Source organism: Monodelphis domestica, chromosome 5, assembly GCF_027887165.1.
Source record: "Monodelphis domestica isolate mMonDom1 chromosome 5, mMonDom1.pri, whole genome shotgun sequence".
Taxonomy (NCBI): Eukaryota; Metazoa; Chordata; class Mammalia; order Didelphimorphia; family Didelphidae; genus Monodelphis; species Monodelphis domestica.
Genome location: NC_077231.1, coordinates 258086565 through 258105124, shown reverse-complemented (window position 1 = coordinate 258105124; position 18560 = coordinate 258086565). Strand labels below are relative to the sequence as shown.

The window sequence follows — 18560 nt, the reverse complement described above, 5'->3', positions numbered from 1 at the left end:
GTGTTGTAAATATTCTTTTGGAGTTCTTCTTGGAGGGTTTTTTCCTGTTACCTTAATTCTAGTAAACTCTAAATATAGTTGTTATAATGTTTGAATCCCTATTTTTTTTTTTTAAATCTGAGAGGAATAAAATGGTGAGTTAATTATTTACCATCCCTAAAGCACCATGTTTCTCATTTTATATTTCTGTTTTTTAATTTTCACTTTTGTTATTTTTCTCCAACTATTCTAAAATTAGATTATTTTATTTCTGATATTGTCTCCATTGGTAACTATTTCATTTGCTTAGTTTCCGCAAAAGCAATTTTATAGTCAGCAGAGTTGCATTAGGGTCAAGTAGTTTGATAAGAGGAACATTTACCCTTTTGTCATGGAAGAGCTTATTTTTCAGGGTCATAGCTGCCATAGAGTCTATGCCAAGTGACACGAGAGTTGTATCCATTGAAATGTCTTTGAGACTGGTATTGCTGATTTCTTTTGCTAGGGAGGTAATGTACTCTTCATTCTCTGACTGAGATGAATTCTCAAGAGCAACTATGTTAGACTCATACAACTGCTTGGTTTCTTCTTGCAAAATTGTTGAAAAACGAATTTTGAGAGGTGGAACCTGAGAAAAATAGCAGTCCTGTAAAGTCTTGAAATCAAATCTAACAATTGCTTGTTGAGGATTATTCAGAAGCAAGCATTTACTAAGGAACTTATCAATTTCTGATTTCTGAAGAGTAAGTATTCCTCTGCTTGCCAAAAACTTATGAATCTTCTGCTTATTTAGCAGCAGTCCAACATTCAAAGCTCCCCAGTTAATGGATTGACCAGCAAGACCACAGTTCCTCCGATAATGGCAGAAGATATCAAGAAAGGAGTTGGCAGCAGCATAATTAGTTTGAGTTGCATTCCCAAGGAATGAAGTAATAGATGAATAACAGACAAAATAATCCAGCTCCTGCCCTTTAGTAATACAATGAAGATTTATTGCTCCTGCCACTTTGGGACTTAGTACTTTCTCAAAACGAGAGATGTTCAGAGCTTCAAGCTGCGCATCATCCAACACAACAGCACTGTGGAATACCCCTTTGACTGTGCCCTTTGGAAAGATATTGCTAATGTAACTGAACACCTTTTCCACCTCAGAGATGGCGCTCACATCACATTGTAAGCTGATGATCTTACAGTTTTCATTTTGACTTTCTAAAGATTGTATTTCTTTTCTTTGCTCAGTGTTTGGAGTTCTTCTTGAAAGAATCACCACATGGCCACCTCCATGTTGGGCAATAAATCTGACTGTTTCAAAACCAAGACCAGAGAGTCCCCCTGACACAATATATAAGGCATTTGACCTAAACAATTTATTTCCTGCTATATGTTTAGGTATAGCAGAAACTTCACTTTCTGGTAAACGTCCTCTCAACACAAGAAGTGGGATGGCTTTGCATGTGAAGTAGGAGTCAGGAGTTGGCTCTGTGCATGCCCAAGACCTATTTTGTTGAAAAACAGAATAACTGAAGTTTGTACTCTCTTTCAAATTCATTGAACATAACCATTTGAAGACAGCCATGTAGGAATTTAATAGAGCTGATTTCTGAAAAACCTGGCTCAGGCTTACTGTGTGAACCTCAATATAATCTCGTCCATTATGAAAGAGCTGCTGTAGAAACTCAGGCTGGTGACCCCCATAAACAAACACCACATCTCTGAGGTGGGAAAGATCAGAGAGCATTTCTACGCAGAAGCTTGTTAATGGAGGCAGAAAAATGAGAACTTGACAATGTTGCACATTATTCCATAGATCAGAAGAGAGCAAGACTTGACTGACTCTCCAGTCATTTCTTTTGAAAACCAACGTTAGCACTTTGCTTAGAATAGATTCAGATTCCATGGAAATGATAGCAAGGGAAGCAAGTGGCTGTGCTCTTGGAAATAATATCTGAATAAGAATCTTCCAAGCTATTATGAAGTATGACACACAAGGTGCACTTCTAAGAACTGTGAGCTTTGTGGTGTCAAGACAGACAGTGTCAGGAATTAAGATTTTTGATGATGCATCAATTGGAAAGCATGTGGCAATATGATCACCAACCTTTACTTCTTTCACTCCTTTGCCTGTATTGGTTACTGTGCCACTGAAGTCCAGTGCTAGCAATTGATGTTTTTCCATCGTGTGCTCAGTCCAGTACAGAGTCTGACCAAAGGTCAAACTAGAGGTACTGACAGGAAAATAGTCTTCTGAATGCATGCAAATTTTTTCTACCTGAACTTCAACAGCATGGTTTTCAAGGTAGGTGACTTTATGGTCTAATAACTGGGCAGATAGATCTGTTGTCTTATATGGATTTGCTGTGTATAAAGTAAACATTTCCGAGTTCTCAAGATGCTTTGGAGATGGAGCATCATAAAAGTTTTGAAAAGATGTCCATTTGACTTCAGCAGTGTAAATTCTTCCTTGATTAATCCAGAGTTCAGGAAAATCTTCCCCTTTATAGTTAATGATAGCTTGTGCTAAACTTGCTATTTCCTCTTTATTCATAAAACTGATATCTATCATCCTAAATGTGATCTCTGGAACTTCCGCAAAACAGCTTCTTACCATGCCAGGCAGAGCATATCCAGGATTAATGTGATTCACATTTGTTGATGTTGTTCTATAAGTGATAACTGTCACAGAACAATGATCGTTTTCTTCTCTCAGTGCCAAGATAACTTGACGAAATGCCTCACAACACTTAGCTAAATGTTGCATGATTAGTAATGCTGATGTTTCCTCACTTAATTCTTGAATCCCCCACATGAATAGCACATCATGGAAACCTCTGATCTCTTTTTTTATCATGTCACCTGCCCTTTCAGAATTTTGAATTGTTTCCCATTCCTCCAATGTGACATACTTGGAATTGTTATGCAAGTACTGTTTTAGGAGTTGAGCTACTCCAAATTGATCAGCAAACACTATGAACTGGGGCGATTCATCTAAATTTATGGCCTCTGGTATAGAAGAGATTTCTTTCCATTTATTTTCCAGAAAGACATTATCATTAATGGAAGTCACAAACTTAAACCCTACGTTCTTCAGTTCTGCCAAAACTTGTCCATGTTTATCTGTAAAGCATCCACACACTTCTACATAATTCTCAGTGGATTTAGTGATTTTTATATAAATCTGCATCTCCTCTTCTAGGGGTCTGAAGACTGCAAGGCTGCCAAGGGCAGTTGGGAATCCAGGTTTTCCTTCAGATTCTATGCATTTTGTGGCCATCACAGCTGTCATTTGCAAGAAATAGTCTAATAGCACTGGGTGGATGTAATAGTCAAGTATTTCCCTTCCAGTTTTTTCATTTACTGTGATGGTTGTTATGCCTTCCTTTAGCTTATCACAGTATAAAATATCACTTAGTTGTTTTAAAACAGAGCCATATTGAAAACCGATAAGAGAGAGGGTTTCATAAACTTTATTCACGGTTATGACTAAGTTGGACCTTTGTATGATGCTCTCAAGGCTGAGAAGTTTTCTTTCATTCAAAGCTTCAGTCATTTTTGCAATTTTGCCTGTTGCATAAATTGCAGATGAAAAAGAAAGTATTTTGAATACTGTTGCTATTTTCCCTAATTCCACTTGGATTTTCAAATCTAGGAAATTTTTGTTTGCCATACAGGGAGCTACAAAAGTGATGCTCATCTGATAGTCCTTTAAAGGCATTTTGGGTCTCAAACTATTCATCACTGAGGCTAAGCCAAGCTCTACAAACAAGGCACTAGGAACCAAAGGCACACCATTATTTTTGTGCTCATAAACATAGGGTGTGGTATCCTGGGATATTGTACAAATGAATTCTAAACCATTATCCCCATTGCTGATGAGAGGATGATTGATACTGGTCATGCTGTGTTGCTTCTGAAGATTTTGAAAGTAATCTTTGAGATTCTGATGATCAAAATGATATTTGGGATAGTCTGTTGGAATTGCTTTCAACCCATCATAGAAGTGTGGCCAATTGAGATTATATCCCAATTCAAATAGGTTTTCAACCAGAGCAAAAAGGGTCTCATAATTTTTCTCTTTTTGTAGGGAAGGAAAGACAAATGTTTGTTCTCCTAAAATTTCCCTTATCATTCTTCTGAAATATGGTTTAGGAGCTATTTCAATGAATACTAGGTTTTTCCTTCCTTGAGATGAAGTTGTAATGGCTTCTGTGAAAGCAACTGGCTCTCGAACATTTCTGGCCCAATATATGCCTGTAGTAAAATCTCTTTTAGAACTTACTCTTCCGGTCACAGTTGAAATCATTTCTGCTTCTGGCTTTTGCTTTGCCAGATCTCCTATATTTTCCTTAATGTCTTTGACTATTGGATCCATCATATAACTGTGATAAGCAGCTGGAACAGGTAAGATATATAGGAATATGTTTCTTTTCTCAAATTGCTCAGCTAGTTCCTCATGAATGGCATTCACAGAATCTGCATCTCCAGACAAAGTACAGCAGTTGGGACTGTTGAAGGATGCAATGCACACCTTTCTAGAATGAGGGATCAGGGCTTTTGAAATCTCCTCTATAGGGATGTTTCCAACTACCAACATTTTCCCTCCAACTACCTTTGACTGAAACATGCTCCTGTAATGAATAACCTTCACAGCATCTACAAGGGAAAGAAATCCAGCACAGTGGGCAGCAGCGACTTCCCCAATTGAAGAACCTATGACAGTAGCAGGCTTAATGCCCCAGAATTTCAGAAGGGATGCTAAAGCCACCTGAATTATGAAAAGGAGTGGCTGGGTTACTTTAGGCCTTGAAAAATCATCAAATTCTTTTTCTATTAATTCCAGGAACCTGATGGGTTCATATTTGAGAAACAGATTAGCAATTTCTTGGCACTTTTCTTTGAATACTGGTTCAGAACTGAGCAAGATTTTGCCCATGCCCTTGTAATGGGCCCCATTACCACAGAACACAAATACCAATTCAGGAGGACCCTTTGTACAAGATATTTTTTCATTAGCTGCTGAATTAAGCTTTTGCTTCAGATTTCCTAGGGAGGTTGTCACAAATGCTTTTCTATACATGTAGTTGGCATGGCTCCTTCTACACACTGAAGTATAGGCCAGATCCTGCAATGATTCTTTTTTTCTTTGACTTAGTTGTTGAGCAGTGTCTTCAATTGCGAGCTTGAGGGAGTTATTAGAAGCTGCAGAAAGTAGAAATAATTCATAGGGCCTTTTAAGAGGTATAGCCTGAGGTTGCTGCTTAAACTGTCTGACAACAATATGAACATTGGTCCCTCCAAATCCAAAACTACTTATACCAGCTACTCTGCCAAATTCTCTGGACTCTTCCCATTTTTCTACTTCAGTTGGAATGAAGAGATTTAACTTTTCCGTATTTATGCTACTCACACTCTCGGAATAGTGGAGTGATGGGACGATCTTTTCATGGTGCATCATCAGAAGCACTTTAATTAGGCCAGCGATTCCAGCGGCTGACTCGGTGTGACCAATATTGCCTTTCACTGAACCAATCTTCAGAGGAGGGGCATTTCTAGATCTTCTCCTGCCAACAATGTTGCCTATGCTCTTTGCTTCAGCATGGTCTCCAGCAGGTGTTCCCGTGCCGTGAACTTCAACATACTGCACCACTGATGGGTTGATGTGAGTTGAATAAATGCTCTCTAGGAGTTTCTCCTGTTGTTTTTGAGAGGGTTTGGTGATGGGAGTTACTGATTGTCCATCCTGATTCACTGCACTCATGCTGATAACACCCCAGATTTTATTGTAGTCTTCCAGTGCCTGTTATAGAAAATATGATTCAGTAACATGGAATAGTATAGGCTTCCTAGCTTAAAAAATCCCAAATGGGAATGGAACATTTTACTTTGAATGTACAATTTGCCATTTGAGGAGTGGTATATCAACCTACCTTAGCATCTTCAAAGTAGTATGTCAATAGAAATGTATGTGTAAAATTTTATCTATGTGTGTATACTTTGTTTTTATAACATAACAAAACCATTTCCATGAATCTATTTTGTTTGAGAGCTGTGGAGATGGGCAAATTGCCTCTACACCATGATAGCTTTCATTTTATGGTTTTTGTGAGTTAGAACATTGAATGTTTATCTGAAAACCATATAATAAATTTAAGGAGAAGTTTGCGAAGGGCAAAATATAGACTTGATATAAAGAATTACTTTCTAACAAGAGCTATCAAAAATGGAATGGGCTGCAATGGGATGTCTAAGTTAACCCTGACTATAGGTCTTCAAGCAAAATCTAGATGACCACAAATCAAGTATCTTGTTCAGGTGAACCAGGTAGTTTCTGAGGTCCCTTTAAACACTGATATTCTTTTTGTTTGTTTGTTTCTTATTTTTAAAACACTGATATTCTTTAATTCTGTAAGCATAAGAATTGGATTTGGTTGAAATGATTTCAAGTCTCTGCTCTAATACTTATGGAATAACTTATTTTAATCTCTCATCTTCACGGTTCTCACTTGTAAAATGGATATAATAATACTTTTTCTCCTTATCTCATGGGAATGGTTTTAAGGAAATAATTTTTAAAATTGTAATGTACTATATTAATGCTGAATAACCTAATCCTGTGAGTAGAATGAATTATAGACATATTAAACAATTTTCAGTAAGAAAATTTTTCTTGAAGTCTTACCTTCTTTAATGGCTTCAGTAAGACAATTCCACAGCCTTCACCTCTTCCATAACCATCAGCTCTCATAGAAAAGGGTTTACTCATCCCATCTGGAGATATCATTTTCGCTTTACTTAGCATTACATTAACATGGGGATCTAAAATGTAACTCACTCCACCACACAGAGCTGCTTCACAGTCTCCTGCAGTGAAATAAGAATAAGAATGTGTCCCTAAAAGAAACACTTTGATTTAAAGAATGCCTTAAAAAAAATTTTTTTTTTCCATTGGACAGGGCATGGAGAATGTGAATTGCTTTTTCTAAGTCAGTCTTGTTTCCCTTCTCTCTAGTCTTGTTAAAAAAACAAAACAAAACTACAACCCTTTATTTTCTGTCTTAGTAACAACTCTAAGACAGAAGGGCAAGAGCTAGGCAAATGAGGTTAAGTGACTTGCCCGGGAGTCACACAACTAGAACGTGTCTGAGGCCAGATTTGAAATCAAGTCATTCAGCTTCCAGGCCTGTCTCTATTTCCACTATGCTACCCAGCTGCTCCTTACTTTAAGTCTTCTTTCTCTCTATTTCTATCAATATCTTCCTATTGACTGGTAAATTTTTAGTGTGATGGGTCTTGTGTCCTCAGCTATAAGAATATCATATTACATTGGATTTTTAGAGTCAACAGGAAGAAATGGTTTTCACTTGATTGGCTAATTTTTATTCCTATCATAAATCAAATTCAAATTAGGCTTCGGATGTCAGGACATAGCAGGGATCCCTGGTTTTTAAGTTTACCAAAGTAAAATATTAGTGTCAGAAACAGTGTGGCATTGGGAGGGTGGGCAGAGAGGCACCAAAAAGTCACAATCATCTGATTTCAGATCCTACCATGCATGATCATGATGGATGAATCTCTTAACCTCCTTTGAACCTCAGTTTAGACATTTGGGACAATAATATCTGTACTATCTCACAGTATTGTGAGTCTAGAATGGCATAATATATGTAAAGTACTTTGAAAAATTTTGATGTATCATAATAAATTTAGCTCTTATTTACAGGGTTTCCCCAAAGTCTCAGGGCAGTTTCCAGTTTATTAACTGACATACTGTGCTTGCCATAGTGCAATAACATAGTTCTTGACATATAGTAAGTGCTTAGTGACTGAGAGATTGACCTAAGTTCTAGTCCTACTCTTTGCCATTATTATATCAACTTGACCATATCTATTCACCTTCTTAAAATAGAGATTTGATAGGGGTGGCCTCTGGCGACACTTTCAGATCGTATAATTCTTGTTCCCAAATTCTCTGGTGGCTTTTCAATTTTCTCCTCAAAAGAGAACATTAAATCTAGAGAGCCTAGAAATAGAATTTGAAAATTTTAGATCTGGTTCCCAGTTTGCTTTAAAGTGCTTGACTTTTTAGGTATGATTGACTAAGAAAATCATATGAAGTTTCAACCAATAATATATAATCTCAACTGCACTATTCTTGGTGGCAAATACAGGGAGAGGGCAGCTAGGTGGCTCTTTGGATAGACCATCAGACCTGGAGTCTGGAGAACCTGAATTCAAATCTGACCTCAGACACTTCTAGGGCAAGTCACTTAACCCTGTTTGCTTAGCTCTTGCCCTTCTGTCCAAGAGTTGTCACTAAGACAAAAAGTAAAGGTTTGAAAAAACTCACTATTACATGGAGGGAAGAAAAGCTTTCTGATCCTGACCAATGTGGCGACTAACCCTGACTTTAGAGGACTGTTATCAGGTGAAAAATATTTCCCATCAGCAGAAGCATGGCAGTCTATAACTGTGGAATGAGGCATATGCCTCATTCAACATTTGCCTCAGACAACATTGTTTTGTAATCACTTGATACAAAGGAGGGAGGAACTACTGGGAAGAGAAAGTAATATTTAAAAATGCATCAATAAATTATTAAAAAAAGAAAACTTGTTCATTAGTAATCATCAATATCATGGCGTTACTTTATAGGTTATTCAAGTTCAGAAAATACCTTGTTTAATTGAGAGGAATGCATAATGTAATGCAACAAGAGATGAGGAGCATGCTGTATCTAGTGCAAGCGATGGCCCAGTTAGATTAAATACATATGAAATCCTGTTTGCAGCTAGGCTCATTGCAGATCCAGTGACATTATACTGGTTCACAGCTTTTGGCATTTTGGAGGTCATACACTCAAAGTCTCGATTCATGAGACCTTTAAGAAAAGAAAAATAATTAAGTGAGAGATATGAGAAGCATATAGCACAAATGTAAATTCAGAATCTAAATTATTTTTCATCTCTGAATATCTGTCATCTGAATTTTCAGTGAACATTTCTAGAAAATAAAGCCATATTCATCCATTCAGGTACCTTTACTTTATGGAGTTATGGGTTTTCTGGCAAGACTGGCAATAAAATGAATCTTTGTCAAATGAATCTTATTTTACTTTTTTTCTAACATCACATACAGACACACACACACACACACACACACACACACACACACACACACAAATCCAGCATTTTCCTCTAAGAAAATGAATTGAAAACATTGTTAAAGAAGGTTGGTTAAAAGATATCTGGAAGGTTAAAATGAGATACAGGTTTTTTGAAGTATATCTTTAGTTAAAAAGTCTCTTGTTGGATTTTGTTAAATAAACATCTACTTAAATTCTGAGGACCATTAAAATCTTATTTTATTGATATCATTTGTTTTTATGTCACTTTCATTTCCAAATATTTCCTTCCCCTCACTCTCAACTTAGAGAGCCACCTTTGGCAATAAAGATAAAAAAAAAATAGATACAGAAATCAATGCAGCAAAACCAAACAATGCTCCTTCATAGAGCTCTTGAGAAATAAGGGCTGTTCTAATTCTGGCTTCAACTCCTACCACTCTACTGAAACTTCTCAAACTGCAACATTGATCATGTAATGACTAAATCTGATGACTTTTTCTCAATATTCAATCTTCCAGGTTGTTCTATGACTTTTGACATTGTCAAGGAGTTATTGTTACCTTTCCTTGTTGGGAAAGTATTCATTTTGGGAATGCTCATTTTGGACTTCAGAGGGATCCTGCCTTGCATATGTCCCACTCTTCTGTTTTTTCTCCTTTGTTTTTCTTATCTATGTAATTATTCCTTTTTGGTTCTTTCACTGGCCATTTAACTTCCTGACCTCTTCAATGGGTTTTGTCCTTGGTCTTTTTTGATCATCTCTAAATGTATTTCCTCTCTTGGAACCTAAATCACTTTCATAGCTTCAACTTTAGTGTATTTATCCTGTACTGTTGAATAGTTTAAGTATTTGACTTTGTGATTTATCCTATTTGTAGGTTGTAAGCTCTGATGGAAGAGTCTTATCCAAATTTTATATGGGTTGTCCCAAAAGTCTTAGCCCAGTTTTAAGGTTTATTCAAATAAGTTTAAATAATCACTTAAGATCACACTAAGACTTTTGTGATACCTCGTATTTCTCTTAGATTCTCACACACACGTTAGACACTTAGTGAATGTTGATTAGATTGAATTGAATTAAACATCCTAACTTTAGACTTATGATTTTTAGAACTTTGCTTTTTTTTCTTTGTGAGGTATTTTAATACAATATATTAGAGATGAACACAGTGCCAGTGGATGTTATCATCTTCATATGATGAAATTCAACTCCACAATTCCTTAAATCCATAAATTAAGCAGATAAAATGATTGCTTCCTTACTTTATTTTCTAAGTTCAAACTTCTATATTGTGAAATTTTTAGTATAAGAAATATCTATAAATAAAAATTGGTATGTAGTTATCAACACCTGATGTTCTTAAACTAACCTGTGTTTGGTTTTTCCATTAAAATGATAATTTATACTACAGCATGGGATAATCACAACTGGAAACAGAAGTTGAAATCGCCAAATAACATACTGATGAAAATAATACTACTAGGTTGTATCTATCATAAACTCTTGAAACAACTAGTCTCCTCCTCAACTAGGGAAAAAATATTTCTTGGATTACTGTGATGGGGACAGAATACAAACATGCCAGCCTCATTTCTCAGGAACTACAAATGTATTCAGGAATGGATGGATAAGAAGAGGACCAAAAGGGACATACCCCAAATTTAGAATTTCTGATCAATCTGATTCATTTATTTGCCCCAGAATGCAGTCCTCCTTGAACTTACATTATCACATAATGGTTACTACTGTTTACACTTTTAATTGGTTCCTGAGTTGAAAAATCTCTGCCACAGATCATTCTATCCCTGCTGTCTCACCAATGAAAACCCCAATTCTGCTACCAGCCACTTCTTCACTAGGAATGCCAGCACTCTCCAGAGCTCTGTAAGCACATTCTAAGAGTACTTTTTGCTGGGGGTCCAGACGCTCAGCTTCCAAGTTGTTAATTCCAAATACTTTGTTGTCAAATTCATTAAACCTATGTGGGAAAAGAAAAAAAAAAGTATGAAACAGTTTCTAATAAAGCAATAACTTTAGCAAAGATGTGTTTTTGAAACAGGTTATAAGACTTGGAGCTATGTTAATATATATGACACTAAGTAAACTGAGCACCTTAACCCAAATATTTTCCCCTATATAACAGTGATGGTGAAACTTTTAGAGATGGAATGCTAGGCCCTGCCCCCATACTGCCTCCCATAGATGACATGCCCTGTCCCTACCCCCCATTGAATGTTGGCTGTGTCCTGCCCCTATCTTTACCCCACACAGGGAAGGGAGGAAGTGCTCTCATTGAACTGCTGGGTAGAGGGGAAGGTGAAAGAGAGTAGAGAGGGGGAGGGGGAGTGGCCTGAGCACTCTGCTCCCCTCCAGCTCTGCCTCCTGTGAGCCGCCCACCTTACCCCCGTGTGCTCCTAGTGGGCTTCTGGGCAGAGGGGTGGGGATGTGAAAAAATGTCATCAGGCAGGATGGAGATGGGGAGGGGAGCAGCTCTGCCTGAGGCTCTCTGCCTTTCTAGTAATGAATGCGGGTGGGGTGGTGGTGATGGTGGTGGTGAGGTGAGGTGGCTAAGTGCCCACAGACAGCGCTCAGCATGCCATCTTTGTCACCCATGTCATAGGTTCTCCATCACTGCTATACAAGATCAATTCTACTAAATTCCTCATTGTTTTGTTTTGTTATTGTTCAGTCATATCCCATTCTTTGGGGCCCCACTTAAGGTTTTCTTGGCAAAGATACTGGAATGGTTTGCTATTTCCTTCTCTAGCTCATTTTTCAGATGAAGAAACTGAGGCAAGCAGGGTTAAGGGATTTGCTCAGGATTTCATAGCTACTAAAGTGTCTGAGGCAGGGTCTTTCTGATTACAGACTTGGTGCTCTGTCCAGTGTGTCACCTAACTGTATCTTCATTGGTTTAGAATTTTTAAAAACATAAGTAGGTACATTAAAATATATTTAAAGAGGAGATGGAAAGTGACTTCAGAGACCTTCCATTTCTTCTTTATATATATATATACATTTTTTGTACTTATTTATGTTCAAATCCCTTCTATAAGATGACTTTCTGATTTCAGAGTGGAAGTCATCCTGTATAAGGGATTTGAGTTGTTTTGAAGGAAGTTGGGGAAACTATGAGGCAGAGATAATGAAGGGGAGAATTTAGGTTTGATGGACAAAATATGGAGACGACACATGGAATGTCAGGTACAAAGAGGAACAAGTGTACTAGTATATTGGTGTGCCATGAAAAAGGGACCAAGTTACAAAAACTTTTTTTTTTTAACCCTTACCTTCTGTCTTGGAACTAATACTGTGTATTGGCTCCAAGACAGAAGAATGGTAAGGGCTAGGCAATGGGGGTCAAGTGACTTGTCAGGATTACACATCTAGAAAGTGTCTGAGGCCAGATCTGAACCTAGGACCTCCCATCTCTAGGCCTGGTTCTCCATCCTGTGAGTCACCCAGCTGGCCCTTACAAAAAACTTCACATGACACATTACACTTGATCACAAAGGTTACTTAAGTAGCCACTGGAGTTTATTGAGTGTATGTAGGGTGACATGGTCAGACTGGATTTGTAGGATGAATGAGAGGAGTCAAAGATGACCCCAAAGTTGCCAATCTGGGTCACTGTGAGACTGCTTGATATACTGGATAATAATAATGAAGTTAGGAAGTAGAATGACTGGGAGGTGGTGATTATTTATGTTTTAGACATATTAAAGTTGAGATGTCTAAAGGTATAATTATATATTAATTAAAATTTATTAAATACAATAGTCAGATACTGTGTTAAGCACTGGGAATAAAGAGACAGGCAAAGTTGGTTCTTGCCCTCTTGGAGCTTACATTCTAATAGGGAAAACGATACGCAAACAACTATACCAGCAAGATACATACAGTATAATGTGGAAATAATTTCAGAGGGAAAGCACTGCAGTAAGAACCAGGAAAGGCTTTTTGCAGAAGTTAGGACCTTAGCTGAGGAAGCCAGGGAAGTCAAGAGGGAGAAATGGGAAGATAGAGAATTGTAGGCATGCAGGACAGCCATTAAAAATGCCTCGAGTCAGGAGATGGAGTGTTTGATGCATTTAACAGCAAAGAGGCCAGTATCAATGGTTGCAGAGTATGTGAAGGGCAGTAAAGTGACCAGAAAGATAGGACTGGGACATATTATGAAGGTTTTTTGAGAGCCAAATCGGATTTTACAATTGATCAAAAGAGAACACCTGGAGTTTATTAAATCGAGGGGGCAATCCAGAGCTGAGACTATGTAGGAGAAGGTGGACAATAGTGTCAAATGTTCTAGAAAGGTCAAGAAGGATGAAGACCGAGAAGAGGCCAGTACCGATGGCAATGAAGAGATCACTGGTAACATTGGAAAGAACAGTTTCAGTTGAACAATGAATTTAGAAGGTAGTGAGAAGATAGAAGTGGAGTGAGCAAGCATAAATTACTTTCTCAAGAAATTTAGCTGAGAAGGGGAGGAGATGTACAATAGCTATCAGGGGTGGTAGGATCAAATTAGGGATTTTTTTTAAGGCAAAAATGCCCACTATATGGGATGCTTTTGTAGGTAGCAGGGAAGGGTAGAATAAATAAGAAAGCAAATGGAAATGATAATGGGGGAAATATGGTGACAGACATAGAGGGGTAGAGAATGAAGGGTACATGTAGAGGGATTAGCCATGGCAAGGAGAAGAACCTCTTTTTTTTTTTAAATCTGAGAGAAGAGTGAAGGATGAAAGAGTGATAAAAGATGTCTGAGCCCTGGTGAAAGTTAATAAAAACCTGAGCTAGACTTGGGACTCTGGGTAAAGAGAAGGAAAAGAATATGAGAAATGATGTGCATGTAGAATTAACAGGATTTGGCAAATTTCAATATGGGAAAAGAGGGGAAAGGAACAGTTGGAAGATAAAGCCAAGGATGTGAACCTAAATGACTGGGAATATGGAGCTTCCTTTAGCCAATGTAGGGAAGATTGGATGAGGGGCAGGTTTTAGGGAAAAGATGAGTTCTCTTTTAGATATGATGACTTTGAAATGTCTATTGGACTCCTGAGATGAACTAATGGGAACTACTGAGGCCACCAATAAATAGTACTGACAATGAATTAAACAGTAAATACTTAGTATGGGGAGCTTGGGGACTTCAATAGCTCCCTTCATATCTGATAGATAGTTGGAAAATAGCCTTTGGGGTAGTCATGCTTAGAAGAGAGGAAATAGGTTATGATAAAACAAGGGAGACTGAGAAGAAGCAGAGAGATATGTAGGAGGAAATTAAGAAAGAGTAGTTTCACAAAATGCAGGGAAAGAGAGTATTCAGGAGGAAGAGTGGTCATCAGCATCAAATGTTATAGAGAGATCAAGAAGGATAAGTACTGAGAAAGGTAAATTAGACTTAGCAATTAAGAGAGTTTTGATTATCAATTAAGAGCAGGCTTAATGATGTAGAGGGGCAACAGATAGATGGAAATAAATAGGGAAGTGAAGAACAAAACAGGAAATAGAGGAAGGAGTGTAGATAACTTTTTCTAGGAATTTAGTTGGAAAAGAGAGAAATAAAGGATAATAGTTTGAGGGGATAACAGAATCAAGTGAAGGTTTTAAAAGATGGGATAGTCCTAGATATGTTTAAAGGCAGCAGGGAAGGAACTAAAGGGGTATGAAGATTAGAAAGAAATTGAACATTAGAGAGAGAAAGGGAATTATAGATGAAGTAAGCTTCCAGAAGAGATAAGCTTAAGGGCACAATTAGAAAGACCAGCCCCTTAGAGCCTGGGGCAAAAGAAGAGAAAATAAGAGATCATGCCAAGTGGTTTTGAGGTATAGATCTGAGGAGAATGAAGAGGATCAGAAATATTAGGAGAAAGGGAGATGCTTGCTCTATGTTAGGCTGTGGCAGTGGGGGAGGAGTGAGGAAGGAATATATACTGGTGAGTGTGGTTGTTGAGGGACCGGGGCACTGTCAGCTGTGGTCATTCCCAGGAGAGTGGAGTACCTGGCTGCTGACACAGGGGCAGGTGGACTGTTTGCTTTTAGTTGCAGTGGTAGCACTCCCTGTTTTGGGGCTCTAGTTGGAGCACTTAAGGTCAATCATGGACTGGGGTTTGAGTGGGGTTCTGGGAGTAATCTGATCTTGGAATATAAAAGCTGAAATAATCAAATAAGACCAAGGAAAAAACAAACACACTCAAAAAAAAATCCTGAAGTCTGAGGTAACATATCCCAAACACAATAAGAACCTTAGGACTCTAGCAAAAAGTCAATAATTAAATTTATTGACCTGTCCTCTAATATTTCAAAAATAAATAAATAAAAATGAACAAGCAAAGGAGAAAGAATTCAACTATTTATAGCTATTATGAGACAGAGAAGACCTTGATTCAAACTCAGGACAGTGAAGTAAAAATACCTACTTTACAAATAACAAAGAAATACAGTAAGTGGCCACAAGCTCAAAAAGAGCTTTAGGAAAAGCTTTAAAAAGACCTCAAAAACCAAATGAGAGAGGTTGAGGAGAAATTAGAAAAACAATAAGAGCAATGGAAGAGGAGACAGCTGGGTGGCTCAGTGGATTGAGAGCCAGGCCTAGAGATTGGAGATCCTAGGTTCAAATCTGGCCTCAGACACTTCCTAGCTGTGTGACCCCTGGGTAAGTCACTTAACCCTCATTGCCTAGCCCTTACTGCTCTTCTGCCTTGGAACCAATACACAATATTGATTCTAAGAAAATTAAAAAAAAAAAAGGTCACCCAAATGGAAAAAGAGATCTAGAAACTCACAGAAGAAAATAATGTATTAAGAACTAGAATTGGACAAGGGGAAGTTAGATATTTCCTAGAACAACAAGAAACAATAAAGCAAAATCAAAAGAATGAAATAATAGAATATGAAACATCTTATCACAAAAACAATAGACCATGAAAATAAATCAAGGTGAGACAATATAAGAATAGTTGGACTACCAGAAAATTACAAACAAACAAACAAAAAAAGAATTTAGACACCATACTCCAAGCAAACATCAAGGAAAACTGCCCAGGGCAAAGTAAAAATTGAAATGGAAAGAATCCACCCATCACCACCCCAAAGATGAAAATCAGTGACATTATTGCTAAGTTTTGTAGCTTCCAGGTTATGGAGAAGATACTACAAGCAATAAGAAAAAAAACCATTTAAAATTGTGGAGCTACAGTCAGAAAAACACAAGATTTAGAAGCCGCATCATTAAAAGAATGCAGGACATGGTATATAGTATTCAATAGTGCAAAAGAACTGGGCTTGCAACCATTAAAAACATATCCAGCAAAGGTGAGCCTAATTATATTATTTTTGTTTGTACAAAAATTTTTAAATTTAATGTAATCAAAATTATTTATTTTACATTTTGTAATTTTTTCTAACTCTTCCTTGGTCTTGAAAATTTTCCTTTCCCAAAGATCTGACAGGTATACTATTCTGTGTTCACCTAATTTACTTATAGTTTCCTTCTTTGTATACAAGTCATTCACCCATTCTGAATTTATCTTGGTGTAGGGTTTGAGTTGTTGATCTAAATCTAATCTCTTCCATATTGTTTTCCATAAAATGGATATTTGACAAACTAAAGGAGTTTCCGCTATTCTTGGGGGAAAACCCAAAACTCAGCAAAAAATTTGTTCTATAAGAAACATACAAATGAAAGACTAATCATAAACAACCCAGAAAGTCAATTTTTGGTTCCTATATGAGAAACTGTCATTTATGGTCCCTGGGTATGGCATCATCAATGGATCTGAGTATTTTGAAGGGGTATGTATGGATGAAATACTTGAAGGTGAAGTGAAGGTAATGGAATGAACCAAAATAGTAGTGGAATCGAGTGGGAGGAGGTAGGGTGGAATGGCTATCTAATATAGAGGGGAAATGAATAGAGAAACTTCCATGGAGAAGGGGATAAGGGGATGGAGGACTGGTAGTTGTCAGAAACGGGTTAAAGAGAGGCCATCATACACAATTAGGATAAAAGTCTTCTTAATGTATAGAGAAATAGGAAGGAAGGGTGATGGGATAAGGGAGAGATTGGAAGGATAAGAGAGAATAAGAGAAGGAAGACTGGGTTAAAAAGAAAGGAGGACAAGGGGATAATTAAGGGGATGGAAGAGAAGGATACCTAGAAGGAAGTAACTATCAAGAGGTAGTGGGGTAAGGTGATGTGAATTTCAAAACTATTCCACCCTGATCAGATCATTCTTTAGAAGATATGATTTAGCTATTTCCTGATCAGTAACAATGGAGATACTTGGAATAACAGATTCAGATTTTAGAAACTCTACATTCTTCACTCTACTCAGTTTAACAAGATTTTGAAGGTCTGCATCCAACTCAAGATTTAATTATCTGAGGAGATGGCCTTCAACAGACATGTGCAAAAAAAAGGACAGACCTCTGGGCTGTCCTAAGTCAAGCTAAGTCCTCATTGGTACAGATGAGATGCAGAAAAATGATGTAAAAACATCCATATAAGGCACAGCACTTCCTGGCCCCTCTCTCTCTTTCCCTGGAGAGATGACTCTGGCTGGCAGCATGCTAAGCGTTCCGACATCTTGGAGTGCTGGGTGGTAAGTTTTGCCCTGGAGCTGATTTAAGGTTCGGGCATCTTAGCTGAGTCCCTTTGGAGGTCAGGCTGATTCCTTCCTCCTTCATACTCCAAATCCTTACTCCCTTATCTCCTTATCTTCCTGCCCGATATTAATCAGGTTGGGGGGGGGAGAGGGAAAGAAAAAAACCTACTCCTTTTTCTTCTTCCTTCTTAATCTTTTCCACTATCAATTAAATCACCATAAAACTTGGCAGCTGATTTGGGTATTTTATTATTTGGGATTTCCCTTGGTGACCACTTAAATTTAGTTTTCTTCAGTCTCAACCATAATGTCACCCTTTACAGTGAGAGGATAATGGAGGGACTCTTAGGACTAGAGAAGGGATTTTTAGAATCAAACTCATTTCTAGAAGTAGAAGGGTACAGCTGTGGAAATAAGGAAGGAAATTTTGGAAAAGTAGATAAAATAAGTATTACACGATAGAAGGAAAAGGACAAGGGAGGGACTTTTGGAAAAGTGGGACAATTTGGACCTAGGAGGGCAAAGGGAGAGGATAAGAGAGTATATTTAGGAAGGGGTATGATTCAGGGAGTTATTGGTCAAAGGAAATTGGACATTTGAATGGGAAAGAAGGGAAGAGGAAGGCAAACAGTGAGGAGGAACAGCGTAGATGGAAATGCACAGCTAGTAACTATGATACTGAGTGTAAATGGGATGAAATCATCCATGGGAAGAAGATGGATAGCAGAAAGGGTCAAAAACCAGGACCTGACAATGTATTATTTATAAGAAACACACTGAAAATGAGAGACATAGAGTGAAGGTGAGGGACTGGAGCAGAATATATTATACCTCACCTGATCCAGAGAAG

The 18560-nt window shown here is 37.7% G+C and overlaps 1 protein-coding gene across 2 annotated transcripts in view; it reads right to left on the bottom strand.

The window, feature by feature from the left end:
• Positions 1-226: 226 nt before the first annotated feature.
• Positions 227-18560, bottom strand: part of LOC130454634 (mycocerosic acid synthase-like) — a 38798-nt gene continuing 20464 nt past the window's right edge. For both annotated transcript variants that reach the window (XM_056800073.1, XM_056800074.1), the window contains exons 4-7: positions 10919-11079; positions 8651-8854; positions 6656-6837; positions 227-5773 (exon numbers count right to left, since the gene is read on the bottom strand). In XM_056800073.1, coding sequence (XP_056656051.1) covers positions 278-5773; positions 6656-6837; positions 8651-8854; positions 10919-11079 — 6043 coding nt within the window. In that variant the 3' untranslated portion in view covers positions 227-277. The remainder of the gene's footprint in view (positions 5774-6655; positions 6838-8650; positions 8855-10918; positions 11080-18560) is intronic.